The 14,743-nt window shown below is 35.0% G+C and overlaps 3 protein-coding genes, 2 non-coding genes and 1 pseudogene across 5 annotated transcripts; 5 read left to right on the plus strand and 1 right to left on the minus strand.

Moving 5' to 3' along the window:
• Nucleotides 1–213: 213 nt before the first annotated feature.
• On the plus strand, nt 214–1,874 carry LOC130716226 (EPIDERMAL PATTERNING FACTOR-like protein 1). Its single transcript, XM_057566432.1, has 2 exons — nt 214–757; nt 1,213–1,874. Exons 1-2 carry the CDS (start codon nt 641–643, stop codon nt 1,468–1,470), a joined length of 375 nt encoding a protein of 124 aa, XP_057422415.1. The 5' UTR covers nt 214–640; the 3' UTR covers nt 1,471–1,874.
• Nucleotides 1,875–4,465: 2,591 nt separating this feature from the next.
• LOC130715767 (uncharacterized) lies at nt 4,466–5,913 on the plus strand. Its single transcript, XM_057565887.1, has one exon. The coding sequence runs from the start codon at nt 4,628–4,630 to the stop codon at nt 5,693–5,695; it is 1,068 nt and encodes a 355-aa protein (XP_057421870.1). The 5' UTR covers nt 4,466–4,627; the 3' UTR covers nt 5,696–5,913.
• An 856-nt stretch (nt 5,914–6,769) lies between these two features.
• LOC130715130 (haloacid dehalogenase-like hydrolase domain-containing protein At4g39970) lies at nt 6,770–9,801 on the plus strand. The gene is made up of 11 exons (XM_057565175.1): nt 6,770–7,253; nt 7,387–7,480; nt 7,681–7,725; nt 7,838–7,888; nt 8,091–8,165; nt 8,254–8,287; nt 8,424–8,479; nt 8,582–8,641; nt 9,226–9,285; nt 9,405–9,451; nt 9,544–9,801. The coding sequence occupies exons 1-11, from the start codon at nt 6,892–6,894 to the stop codon at nt 9,590–9,592; spliced, it is 933 nt and encodes a 310-aa protein (XP_057421158.1). The 5' UTR covers nt 6,770–6,891; the 3' UTR covers nt 9,593–9,801.
• Nucleotides 9,802–10,770: 969 nt separating this feature from the next.
• Nucleotides 10,771–10,855, plus strand: TRNAM-CAU (transfer RNA methionine (anticodon CAU)). The gene is given in 2 exon segments: nt 10,771–10,808; nt 10,820–10,855. It is a non-coding gene; the product is annotated as a tRNA-Met (tRNA).
• An 835-nt stretch (nt 10,856–11,690) lies between these two features.
• Nucleotides 11,691–11,782, plus strand: TRNAY-GUA (transfer RNA tyrosine (anticodon GUA)). The gene is given in 2 exon segments: nt 11,691–11,727; nt 11,747–11,782. It is a non-coding gene; the product is annotated as a tRNA-Tyr (tRNA).
• Nucleotides 11,783–12,301: 519 nt separating this feature from the next.
• Nucleotides 12,302–14,460, minus strand: LOC130715410 (cytochrome P450 71D8-like; annotated as a pseudogene).
• Nucleotides 14,461–14,743: the final 283 nt, after the last annotated feature.

Raw genomic sequence — 14,743 nt, forward strand, 5'->3', positions numbered from 1 at the left:
TGTATACCTGAGCATGAGCATGAGCATGCACTTAGTCGAACACAGTCAAAATGATAAACCCTTGGGGAGTAGTACATGAAAAATTAGATAGCATAATAAATGCTAATTTTAACCCTCTGAGAGGAACACAAAGAAACTTGTTTTTCCACCAAAGCTACTACTAATAATCACCAGTTCACCACAGCCTCCTCAAGAAGCTACTAATATAAAACACTGAGCAAGGGGTCCTTGATACTGATGTGGATTCTCCCAATTTGCTTAACCCTCTTGACTCGTTCCTTTCACTTTTTTCTTCTGCAGAGTCTGCACTAGCCTGCACTGCACCCTCTCTCTCCACTTTCTCTCTCTCTCTCTCTCACTTCCTTCCAACACATCTTCCAATTTATGTACCTCTCATCTCCTCTTTCTTCAGGCTATAAGCCATGACAAGAAAAGCACTCAACACTAGAAAAAATTAAGTAAAAAGCCATCTTTCTTAGCTGTGTTGTTTCAGCACAAACACAATTCGCTACATAAAGTTTCTACAGGTCTGGCATTCGGATCTGACTTCACTTACACATTAAATTTTGCCTCCTTCTCTTTTTGCTTCTTCTTTTAGATGGGGAAGGAATGACTTCAAGGGGTGACATGATATTCATTCATGGCTTCACTCAACTCACATCAGTGCTTCACAACCTTGTTTCTCATAATCCTGCTGAATCATCTTCCCTATCTAGTTTCAACCTCCAATCAGCCGAAGCCTGCAATTTCTCCCAGGGTAAGCTTTAATTTAAGCCATTGTTGCACCTTCCACCTTCTTGGATTACCTTTTCTTTCATCAAAATAAAAATTACTTATAGGCTATAGCATGTTTGAATAATATCAATCCTGACACTTAAAAAAACCGTGTTTGGATTTACTTCTTTTTTATCAAAATTAATTTTAGAACTTAAAAGCTACTTACAGAATTTTCTCCTGATTTTGGCTTCAATGTCCATTATAGAATAGTTTTCAAGCACTCTCCCCAGATTCAATGCATGTTTGGATATACGATAAAAATTCAGTGAGGGCAAAATTACGGTGAACTGCCACAACAGATAAAAGATAAAAGAAGTTGCTTTTGTATAATATTGACATGTATTGAAACATGCAGTTAATTTTATCTTTGGAATCAGTTTAGAAGATTTTTAAACATGTACTTAATTAGGTTCTTTTTTTGTCAATTTTGTGCAGGAGCTGTTATTTGAGGAGAAAAATAGGTTAGGTTCAATGCCTCCAAGCTGCCACAACAAGTGCAATGAGTGTCATCCATGCATGGCAGTTCAAGTGCCAACCTTGCCCACCCATAACTCTGTTAATCCGCCCCCAGATCTTTCAAAAACTGCTTCCATGGAAAATTGGCCTTACCCTTCTCTTCAAGGTACAAGGTACTCCAATTACAAGCCATTAGGTTGGAAATGCCATTGTGGTGACCACTTCTTCAACCCTTAGAAAATCAAATCCTGTACAACACCCTTGTGGAGATTTTGATTCAATTTCCTCATCTTGGTCATTTTGCAAAATGGTAATTACTAGTTACCGATTACCCATCTCCTTTTTGATCTTATTTTGTTGGTTAAATTAAATTATTACTAAATGTTTGTGTTTTTTTTGGGGTCCTTGGTAATTGCTGCTTAGGGTCATAGATATGTGTCACTTGCGTCAGCATTGATTGTATACATTGAAGTTTGATTGATACACTTGTATAGCAGAGTTTGTTACAGCTAGACCTGAATTCCGCCTATATGTTGAGTCTATATGTATTATTTTGAGAAAATTTTCTTTGGTGCTTTATTGTGTTTTTTGTAATCAATCTTATTGTGTTGTGCAAAGATTATGTGGTAATTTTGGTGTCAGATCTCTGAGACGGTTGTGTCTTGTTACATTGCTAGAATTGTCCTTTCTCTACTTTCCTTTGGTTTATCTACTGTTTGGTGTGAATCTGTCTCATGACCTTTTGCTTATCTCCTCGGAATTTACATTGCTCACATGCTGTTGTTTTTCTCTCCTTACACATGGTGGTATATCAATAATTATACCTTCACACCTCAACACACTTCAACATTTCAGGTGTGGAGAGGTGGAAGAAGAGAGATAAAAAAAAAATGAGAAAGAAAATAAAGACTTGATAGATGATTTAATTGATTAAGGAAAAAGAAATAAATAGAAAATGAATGTGGAAAAGTGATGAAGGTGTGTATATATCAAAACTCGTGCTATATGGATGCTCCTTATCCATAGCAAGAGTTTTGTACAATTATATTAAGGCTTTGTGTCTAGTGAATTAAGAAAAATATGGTTTATGAGTAAATAAGGTTTTTTTACAAATAACTTTAGTACATAAGGACTATATTGCAAATAAAATATACTGAAAAAATAATCAGTTTTCTTATGAGTAAATAAGGTTTTTTTTACAAATAACTTTAGTACATAAGATAGTTTATAGATGGATCAGTTTTGTCAATGGTCTACTATATTCTTGTATTAATAATGGTCATATCATTGCCATATAAAAAAATAATCAAATTTCTTATATACTCCTCTTAAATGGGTCCACCATAGAATTATTAGACAATCCGAATAAGAATATTCTTTTAAACTATTTTTATGATATTTTCAAAAACAAAATTACTCTCTTATATTTAATTAAATTAAATCAATTATAGTAAAAAGATGTTGATTAAGTAGTTAGTAAGTTAGACTGTGACTAACGGTGAAATCACAAAGTTAAATATAATGTAGCAAACTTTAAAACAAGCTTAAGTTCCTTCCATAAGTATATGTTCTTTTTTTGAAGTGCCATAAGTATATGTTCGGTGCTGAGTATTACATTAAACAAGCTAGTTATTTGTTAAACTTACCTGAAAACAGTAATACAACTTTTATTAAAACCTGAATTGAATTGATCAAAAACTCTTGCCCACCATATTAAAATTGATATAAACTCAAAATAGCTTAATTCTGATACAAGGCAAGTGCTTAGGCCTGTAAATAGGGTGGCGCTACAATTGTATTGTAAATTGTAATTGCCTACTTATGACTTATGACGTATGTCTTTCTAAGCCTCCACTTACCAAGCGATGGCCGAGACGGGTACACTTAGTCACTGACACATCTTTTGTAGTAATAGGCTAATAGCATTGTATTTGATGTATGTATCCATCTCAATGTAGCCGTTTTTTGTATTTGATGCATGTATATCCATCTCAATTTGACAAATGCAATCACGCGTTGAGTTTATTGTGAATAGAAGTAAACATGATTTTTTAAGGTTTCAATATGGATTTATTTTGAGTTCAACAGATCTAAATACACACTAATTAGTTTGTTAAGAAAGGTTTTTCGGATTTTAATTTATGCTAAAGTTGTTTATAAGTTTTTTTAATGGTTATTTTGATTTGAAATGTATATGCTTTCTTTACATTGAAATAATTTTTTTATGATATAGTCTTTGATAAAATAAAATTGGTCAACCAATAATCTTTGATAATCTAATTTAAGTCTTCAGCAGGCAGTGCTGCAAGGGCAGGCTCTAACTCATTTAGTTGTAGTGGGCTGGGCTTAAATTTAGAAATGTGTATTTGTTTTTTGTCAACCATGAAGCTCCTTTGACAAAATAATAAAATGAAGCTCCAATCCACATGAGCAAGAGTCGGGCCACAACTTCATGTTTGAAACGTTTTGCATAATCACTTTTAAAAGAGAAAAAAAATGAGATGTAAAGTTATTTCTATCAAAAAAAACATATAAAGATGTGGTATGTGACTAAGTAGAAGAAGTACTCCGCCATCACAAGATAACTATATTGAGACTTTAGGTGTGAAAAAATAATAAATACAACTCTTATTTTTTTAAGTTGAGTGAAAGATATGACGTCCTTCGTGACAAGATCTAGCACAATTGGTAGATAACAAAGTTCTTAAGCATCTAATTCATGGTTTGATTTTTGGGCGGTTCGCATTAAGAATGATTTGTTAGGACAATAGTTAGTAATTTCCAAACTTTGAGAAAATTAGTCTCATGATTGTCGGTTAGACAATACCTAGAAAATGTAAAAGATATATTTTCGTTCCCTAAATGTAGTAGTTTAGTACTCATCCAATTCAATGGGGTTATAAAAAAATAAATTCTTTCTCTCATGCCACACTATAACACACTACAATTCCCTTTCCAAAGGATATAGAGTGTTGATTATTCTACCATGCCTTCATAAGGTTCCTACCGCTTTCCCGGTCTCTACCGTCGAAATTCCTCTATGTCAAATTTAATCACACCATCCCAACTCGGCAACTCCTAAGCTAAGAGGATGCCGGTGCCGCTTCTATGAAATCATATGATCTTTTTTATAACATACAATAAATAAAAGTTGAAAAGTACAAAGTAGATGATGTCAAAGTGGGAAAAATAGACACTAATTAAATGCTACCATTTCATGTCATGAAGTGGATGAAGTCAGAAGTCAAAGTCTTCCACCCACAAACGCTGAATTTCCTGGAAGCCAGAATCAAGAGAGAAGATCTATATGTAATGAATGAGCATATCAGAATGTGCAGATAACATTCTGGGATTCATTTGAAATTATCTTGTTTTTAGTGTGGAAGGTTCAGATATGGAGAGTGAAAGCAAACAAGTTCATCAGCAGGAGATGGGGAAGAATCTGGAGGTATTAGATATCCTCAAGGAAACTCTAACCATCTATGTCAAAAACATCAACTTCATAATCTTCACCATTCTCACTTCTCTTCCTTTCTTTTGTGTCATGGTTTACTTTGAAATTCTGCTTCAAAAAACTGTGATTGATACCCCAGAAATCCTCTCACTTCTACCTTTCTACGAAAAACATGTTGTCTATACGTATGTAATGGACACCCCAGAAAACCTCTCACTTCAACCTCCTTTTAACGAAAAACATGATATCTATATGTATGTGAGTGAATTTGATTCTTTTGTCCTTCAAAATAGCACAGATAAAAGTTTTAGCAAGGACTATTTGCCTGTTTTAATTCAACTTGTACTCATTTACTTTGTGCCTCTGCATGTTCTAGAACTCTGTTCTGCAGTTATAACAACAGATTTAGCTTCAAAGCTGAGGTCAGATTCAGAAGAGAATAACATGAGTCTCAAGCAGATGTTTCAAAAATCCACTGACATATCCATCATGAAAGGCACATTCATCACTTCTTTGTATATGCTCTTTTTGTCAGCTTCTCTTTTAATGGCCTTCCCATGGATATTTAGTAACTGTTACGGTTTGTCTGAGGTTTTTGGGGGCTACATTTTTTTTGCAATTATTTGCTGTGTGGCTATTGGAAAATTGCTAATGATGTATTTAGAATGGAGTGCTATTTGGAACATGAGTATTGTGATATCAGTGTTGGATGGTGTATATGGTCCTGGAGCATTCAGAGTTTCATATTTCTTCAGCAGAGGTAATCAGAAGAGAGGGCTTCTTTTGATGCTTGTTTTCTTTATTTTTGGATTTTGTTTAAGGTTAATAAGTCTGTCAATGGAATGCTATAAAGGAGGGATTGGAATTTTTCTGCAAATTGGGGTCCTCACTGTGGTGAATACACTGAAATGGGTGTCATGTGTGATTTATTTCTGTGATTGCAAGAAGAGAAAAATGGAGAAGAGAGTTGATGAGGAATTGGGTAACGATCTTGAAAGTGGTTCTTGAAAGACATTTTGGCTGTGTAATAGTGAGCAATGTTTTGATGTATTAGTGATGGGAGCCTTGAATAATGTGTAAAACATGTCGGAGTTGGAAATCTTCATTTCCATGAGCCAGAAGAATGGAGGGTCTGTTTATCTGAACTTTAAACAAGGATTAGATTATGAGTAATATTTTTTGTTGAATGTTAAGAGTATGATGAATGTATTTCATTATTCTTTCTATACTCTAGCATGAAAATTATGTTCTGTTTTTTTAGAAGGAATAAAGATATCTGATATATAGTTAAGCAATGACAAGATAATGGGCTAAGAATGTTTATTTGGTTGGGAAAATGGTTTGGAGACATGCAAAGAATGAGCACTTAGTTTTGATATTATGGCCACTGGATTTTCAACTGCAGATAATGCAGTTCATTTTAGAATTGTAGAGGATCCATGTCCTCAATTCACAAATTCAATTCTCCTACATATGTCCCGGAAGGATAGCTCAGGTGGTAAGAGCTAGGACATAAGGGTTGGGTGGGGTGAAGGGTGAAGGGTCCCGGGTTCGAACCCGGAGGAGAGATTAATTTACTAACACTTCTAATAACTAACATTTGCCAAAAAAAAAAAAATACTCCTACATATTACATATTAAATGAAGTAAGAATTTAATGATTTTTGGGGTTCCAAAAAACCAAATGCATTAAGTTTTCATTTAATATTTTCTCTATTTAGTACGAGAATTTGTAAAAAGATAAATCATTACTTGTAAAAAAAAATAAAACACGTTTAGCGGTTCAACCTCCCTAAACGTGTGTGTTTAAGAACACATATTTTGTTGGTGCAAACTCCAATAAACGAGTCTTATATTTTTTTACATTTTATGTTTAATGGTTGTCAAAAACCTCCGCTAAACATGTTATCGATTGAATGTCATGAATTCTTAGCTACAGTATAAACATGTTTATCACCTTGTTGTGCCATTTAAATTATTATGATTTTCATTTTATTTTCTATATAAAGTACAACTATTACTTACATATAATAATTATGAAAGCCTTTATCAGAAATAATTCATAAAATTAAACACTACATAGGACAAAGAAAATGAAGTACTGAGGGAGAGGGCAATGAGAATGCATAGCCACACAAAATACAGAGTGATCACTAAAGTGATGAACATGGTGTCATGGTGAATGGTTAAGGGTGGTGATAGACATGGCCTCTACTCTCACTCTTTCTCTGAGTCTCTCCACCACCACCACTTCCTCCTCCTTTCTCCCCCACACCACCATTACCAAAAACGGGTTTCGATATCCAAGAATTAAGCTCTTCTCCTCCAAGCACCGTGTCTTCTCTGTCTCAGCTTCATCTTCTTCACCTTCGCTTCAAGCACTCATATTTGACTGCGATGGTGTCATCCTAGAGTCCGAGCACTTGCATCGCCAAGCCTACAACGACGCGTTTGTTCACTTCAATGTTCGCTGCAACTCTTCTTCTCCTGAACCACTCAACTGGGACATCGAGTTCTACGATGTACTCCAGAACACCATCGGTGGAGGCAAACCCAAAATGCGATGGTTCTCTCTTTTCCCTCCCAACTTGAATAAGTTTCTGTTTTTGTATATAACTTTTTGTTGGGTGTTTGATTATTATGTTTTGTGTGATGTGATGCTATGTGTGATTGTTTTGTTCTGTTTTGAGGATTTGAAGGTATTTTAAGGAGCATGGTTGGCCATCATCCACATTATTCGAGACGCCTCCAAGTAATGATGAGGATCAAGCTAAATTGATTGACACTCTTCAGGTATTATATGTTTCCTTTCTTTCTCTTGGCTGTGTTTGGCTTAATCACCATTAGCTTCACTTAAGAGTTAGTGTATGTTTGAATTTTCGTTGAACTTAAACATCGATCCAGGTTTGAGAATGTGTCAAACTCAAGTCATTGTCACTTGTTATCTTACTTAGAATATATGTCATTGCATTTCCCTTATCTTGGTAATGTAGGGTTGGAAGACTGAGAGATACAAAGATATAATCAAGTCTGGAACTGTAAGTCGATTTCTATATATTTCCCATTATAATATTTCACATTCCTAAACTGCGAAGTTGGCATCTATCTTGTTGATCAGTTAATGTTAAATACTTGTCCGTTTTGGCGCAGGTAAAACCTAGGCCCGGAGTTTTGAGATTGATGGATGAGGCCAAAGATGCTGTAAGATAATGTTGTATGCTTGTTATCTATTTCTAGCATTGTAGTTATCTCTTGTTTCTGTTTTGTTACATGAAGAGTAACTTGTATTGTTTAGATGTCTACTATATGAGTTGTTTTGATTCTTGTACCAACTGATCACCATGTTGGTTAGCTATATCTGCTTATAAGCGTGTCACTGTTTTTTGCCTGACTGTTGTTTCAGGGGAAAAAGTTAGCTGTTTGCTCTGCAGCAACTAAAAGTTCAGTTATTCTGTGTCTTGAAAACCTTATAGGAATTGTAAGCCATTTTCTTATATATCCTCAGTAATGGAAATGTAAAGTCATTTATTAATTTGCATTGAACCAACTGGTTTTCTATATTGTAGGAGCGCTTTCAAAGCCTTGATTGCTTTCTTGCTGGTATATTTGCAGAACTTTAATCTTTTTATTGGTCATATAACATCGAGACATGTTTAATTTTGTTCAATTTTTTTATCTACCAATGCTTTGTGTACTCTAGTTGAAATTTATCTATCCATTTTATTTGAACTTTCAGGTGACGATGTGAAGGAAAAGAAGCCTGACCCATCAATATATTTGACAGCTTCCAAGGTTTTAGCATGACAATACGATTGAGAACTTGGAAATGTAAAATTCTGAGGTTTCTTTTACACACCAACAGACTAAGCATAATTTACATGATGTGCCTTGCAGAAGCTGGGTGTATCAGAGAAAGACTGCTTGGTGATAGAGGATAGTGTTATTGGGTTACAGGTAGAACCTCTTGTGCCTAAGATTTAAACAATCTCTTTACATGTATATAAAATGAAAAGAAAACAAAACTAACTGCATGAGCTTGGGTAAGATTGTTAGGGGCCAAGGAATTATCTTGATTTGTTATTTGATATAACAGGGTCGGTAGTTGGCTTAGTGCTGTGCTTGGTTCCATGTTTGAGAGCCTTATAATAAATTCTCATTGACCAGAATCACTACTATAATATAGAGAGTTGATTTAAGCCCCAAAATCGATTCTGCGAGAAGCTAGGGGTGGTAGCTTTTGCGGTGAAAATAATGAACAGTGGGAGTTCATTACTGCATTTCACAATATTACTCTATAGAAATCACTTTTTCCCTCACACGTATTCAACTATAATAACTTCACTTTCAACTCACTTTTACTAAAATAGATTTCACCAAAATCAATTTTGACAATGCTGATCCAGACCCGCACTTAACCATATGGAATTTCAAATTAAGATCTTCTATATGCTTCCTCATTTCACTGAATTGCATTTGTTCATATTGTTTAACTAACAAAGCTGCTCTAACTATCATCTACTCTAAATGAACCTCTACAGGCAGCTACACAGGCAGGGATGTCATGTGTGGTTACCTACACATCTTCCACAGCTGAACAGGTTAGGGTCCTCCAAATGTAGTTAACAAGAAAATATTGACCATTTTGATATTGAACTTGGAGAGGCATTACTATCCATCATGATGACAGTACCTGGATTCAATTTTGTATCTAATGTAGGATTTCAAAGAAGCCATAGCAATCTACCCTGACCTGAGTAATTTGAGGTATAATGCATTGCTGAAAACTGAAGGTATCAGGTTTTCTTAATCTGAACTCAGGTTACTCTTTTACTAAAATGGTGTGCACCATCATGCAGATTGAATGATTTGGAATTGCTACTTAAAGATGTGGTAACTGCTAAATAGGGGAATTGCTTGTGGTTTTGGCAGCACTGCAATGGTTTCTGTCAGGAGGATGGATTGAATATTTGATGTTAACCACAGGGTTAAGATCTTGTGTTTTTTTACTTGTTTTTCCTTATATTTATTGATGGCTGATGTATACATGTAAGATAAATATGTAAACAGTTCATTGCAAAATGTAATTAAGATCATTGTCCATTGTTTTTTTGTCATATTGAGTCCCTGCATAGATGGTTCATAAGGATCAGTGCAAGTAATTTGCAATATTTTTATCATTTTTTTAATGAAGCATGTCAATTCATTTTATGTATTTAAACTAAGGAATAATGGACCATTGGATTAAATTGTTTGATCGTAAAGACATGGTAATTAAGTTTTTTTTCTAACTCAACAAAAACCTTATATTAAATCAAATCGAATCCGGCATAGAAGCCAATACATCTGAACGCAAAAAGCTAGAAAGCCCCGGCGGACCCTCCTCTATCCAGACAACATCATGAAAGGTAGAGGCGTGCCGGGCAAGATAGTCAACACAAAAGTTTCCTTGACGACGAACAAAAGAAAAATCAACATAATCAAAAGCTGAAAGTAAACTACGACAATCATAAATAATTGAAAATAAATAAGAAGTTCCATTCGCCTTTTTCCAAGCCTGAAAGAGAGGTAAGCAATCCGTCTCAAACTGAACGCGTCTGAAGCCAAGATGTACAGACAACTCCATAGCCCACCTAAGACACAAAGCTTCAGCCACTGTTGGAGAAAGAGCAAGCGTTGGAAATTTTGTAAAGAGTGAATATGTGTATGTGAATGATATATAAAATAATAAAACTATAAAACTGAGTTTAGAAAATGAACGTGTAAATTATACCTATCAAAAAAAAAAAAATACAAGTAACTAAGTAAGTTTATGAATTTGGAATCTAATCACACGTTCACAAGGTGTAGTCTAATAGTTTATTGACAATGCCATACTTTTTTTTCTTTTTGATAAGCCATTGGCATCTTGTCTTTCTTTTATCAATGTTGGATTGTTAGTTTAATTTTCGATTGAGTTATATTGTACTTGATGATTGCTATATATGTTTGTGCGTAAGCGTAATATTAAGAAGAGAAGAGTACTTTTGTCACACGAACTATGTATCTTTTAATCAAATAAACTAAAATAAGCTTTCATATCATACGGGGTGGTGGCGCAGTTGGCTAGCGCGTAGGTCTCATAGCTTGAGAGTAATCCTGAGGTCGAGAGTTCGAGCCTCTCTCACCCCAATTTCTTTTTGCTTAAATTGGTTTTGTATTTTTTCCCCTTGTTCACGACTAGTAAACTGCACTTTAGTATAAAAGTAGCTTCGTGCTTTTAATTCAAAATTTTACCAAGTATTTTTTCAAATGATCTGAATGTTTTCATTGATCCATTAATTCTAGAGACACTTTTTTGATTTTTCCATAAGAAATTCAAGATATAATTTAAGGGGAGAGAGGGTAAATAGTGCTACTTACTTAAGTAGTACATCTATGTATGTATTAAAAAAAAATATAGTACATCTATGCATAAAAGCATCTATGAGATATTAATTAAATATTTGTTTGAATCCATTTTCAATTCATATTTACACATATTCTGATAAAAAAAATACGTTTATTTAAAAGATCAAATAAGGTAAGTTAGATGAAAGGACTTTCACATCCAAAATCCAACTTAACTCTAGTACAAAAATACCTTAAGTTTGTTTCATTTTAGTCGTATGATATATTTCAAATCATAAGTGATGCTATGATGGTTTAATCATTTCTACTCAGTTTAACGAGCTTGTCTAAATGAACCTTAAAAAAAATTGGGTTAAATCATCATAGTCCTAGGTGTACCAATGATATTTAAGATAAGTGGAATTTCTAACCCACGTATTTTAAATATTATTGGCTCACCCAAGACTAAGGTGACCCGAATTTTCTAGGGTAATTTAGATAGAACCATTTATTATGAACACTATCCTCCAGAGCAAAATAAAGAAAATTTTAAGTGAATAATAGCCATGAAATTTCCATTGAATTAGCAAGACGTAATCGAGTTTATATAATTAGATCTGTAACTTACTACCACAATCCGACCTTAGCTCAGTTGGTAGAGCGGAGGACTGTAGTTGGGCAAACCTTGCTGGTATCCTTAGGTCGCTGGTTCGAATCCGGCAGGTCGGATATTTTGTTTTTCTTTTTTCAAAACACACAATAATCGTATTTTACTTTACTTTATTCAGGTCAGCCATTTTGGATTTTTGTCAATTAACAAAATGCTTGAGATTCTTCAAGTTATGATGTCATTAATAGTTTCACCGCTTAAATTTAATGACTGGTCTAACTAGCAAAAGACAAACAGATTACCATGGATGCTATTTATTGTTTATAGATCATCTATTCCCAGTTTCCCACTCTGTTTCTACACTCTCATCATAATTTTATGTGAATAGTCAATAATCACTTTCAACATCTTTAAGTTTATACATTTTCCTTACTGAACTTTTTGTGAGAGGCAGACAAATTTGTTGCATCAGAATACAACTATTGTTAGCGCATGTTGTGGTGGACTCGGTTATTGTAAGCAGTCGCGGCAAGAGAATTAGTCATTGTTATTGGCGGTCGATACCCTCAACTAAAAAAAGAGGTTGGTTACTTATAGTAGAATGAAAACACATGTTAACATCATCCCATTTTTACATCTGTGACAAAAAATTGAAGGTTAGATTCACATAGTTTCTTTTCCAAAACCTCAATATACGAGTAACAAAGCTGAAGAGACTGGTTTAGTTTCTTTTCAGTTATTTATAGCATTTACATAATAACAGGAAGGAGAAGGAGTGAATGAAGACATATAGATGATGAATTGGTGATGACACAAACATCACGATGAAGAGAATAATTATATATATGGAGTTGGAATCAAAATCAAGTTGTTTTTCCTTCCCACTGCAACTCCAAAGTTTTCAATCATGTCCAATTCCTCAGGTTTCATACTATTCGGGAGTTCCCAATCAAAGTGGTAGAGTAATGCAGCTAGAGGAAGCTCAACATTAGCTATGCCAAGTAGAAGTCCTGGACATATTCTCCTTCCTGCCCCAAAAGGGAGGTACTCAAAGTTATTCCCTTTGAAATTCAATTTTGTGTCATGAAACCTCTCAGGTATGAACTTCTCTGCATCATACCAATGGTTTGGATCTCTTCCAAGTGCCCATGCATTTACTTCACTTTTGTTTTAATAGGTATGTCATACCCATCAATCACGCATGATTCCCTGCATTCTCTTGGGAGCAATAGAGGAATAGGTGGGTGTAACCTCATGGTTTCTTTGATCACTGACTTGAAGTAACTAAGATCTTGTAGATCAGTCTCGTTAATAGTCTTCTTTCCCCTGAAAGCCTTTCTTAGTTCAGTTTGTGCCTTCTCCCTCACTCTTGGGTTCTTCATCAACTCTGACATAACCCACTCTATTGCTGTTGCTGAAGTATCAGTCCCAGCTGCAAACATTTCCTGGTCCACACATAATAGGTTGGATCAAGTAGTCAGAAATACCAATAAAACCACATGATGATTGCATTGGAATCAGACAAGACAATACATATTTTCCGATGTACAAAAAAAGACAAGACAATACAACTCATGATCGTGTTTATAGAAAAAGTATGATAACAAAGTTATGATAAATTTACTAACCCATATCATGGCTTTGACGTTTTCCATGGTGATTGGGATGTCGAGATTGCCACTTTGTTGCACGCGCAAAAGAACATCAATGAGAGTTTCACTCTTACCATGATATGATTGGTGCTCGTTGATAATGTGATCTAAGATCTTGTCCAACTTCTTGTGCATACTTTCCAATTTAGCTTTCAAACGAGTTATGAGATGAAGAGGCTTTAGTGAAGGGAACAAATCAACAGCATCGAAACCTCCTGCCAGTTCCAATCCTTTCTTGACCAAAGTCAAAAGCTCATCTTCATACAAGGGTTTTTGACCAAATGTTGCCCTTGAAAGTAAGGTGCTTATCAAAGAGAAAACACTTTCAGTAAGGTTGAAAGGTGAACCTGCAGACAACTGAATGGATTGTATGAGCTTGGCCACCTCATCTTCTCGAATGAAGGAGAAAGATTGAACCCTTTTGGCACTCAGAAGCTGCAAGGTACATATCTTCCTCATTTGTCTCCAGTAATCACCGTATGGAGCAAAGGCAATATCTGTTGAATCATAGCCCAAGATTTTCGCAGCAAGGAGTTCTGGTCGTTGTGCAAAAGTAAGATCGTGAGTCTTCATTATCTCCTTGGCCATATCAGGGGATGATACAACCACGGCATGAATTTCGCCCAGCTGAAGGTGCATCAGAGAGCCATATCTGTGAGCTAGATCTCGAAGAGCATGGTGTGGAAGTGATCCTGCTGCTGCCAGTTGATGCAGGTTCCCTATTAGAGGCAGTTTCCATGGCCCCGGGGGAAGTTTATGAGCCACAGTGCTCCTCACTTTGAGTATTTGCTTTGCAAGCCAAAGCAGCAAGAAGAAAAGTGATGTAATAACTAGGAAGGAAGATTGGAATTCCATGGCTTGAATGGAAGTGTTGGGAGTTTGAAACTGGTGTTATTATCTTCCCTTCCTCTAATATAATTAATAAGTATTGATGAGGTGTTGCATACACCAAATGTATGACGCAGCAGTGAAAATAATTGTATATGAAGATGCTTTCAAGTTTTGACCAAAGATTCTCGATTATAACAAACAAAGTTGCAAGTTTAGTATATCTATTAGTTGAAGAGTGTGACTGTGAACTTAGTTTAGTCTACTAAAATCCATTGGCACATTTATATAATCATAACTTCCAAGTAAATGCTATAATAAAGAATGAACTGAGCCCCATCCATACATTATATTTTAATGCAGAACCAGGTGCATCTGAGGCTGAGTCCGTGCTGAACTTAATATTTATCCATGTAAAGCAACGTATGGACTAAAAGGAGCCAAAAAACTTAATATAAATCAAGCCAGCAGGCAGCAACCATGCTCACTCCAAAACTGCCATAGACATATATAAAAACAGAGAAAGGATATGTTACGGTTAGTAGAATCGAGTCTTCACTCAATCCAAAGAGAAAATGCTATGAATAGAGTCTTCACTCA

Source organism: Lotus japonicus, chromosome 4 (assembly GCF_012489685.1).
Source record: "Lotus japonicus ecotype B-129 chromosome 4, LjGifu_v1.2".
Taxonomy (NCBI): Eukaryota; Viridiplantae; Streptophyta; class Magnoliopsida; order Fabales; family Fabaceae; genus Lotus; species Lotus japonicus.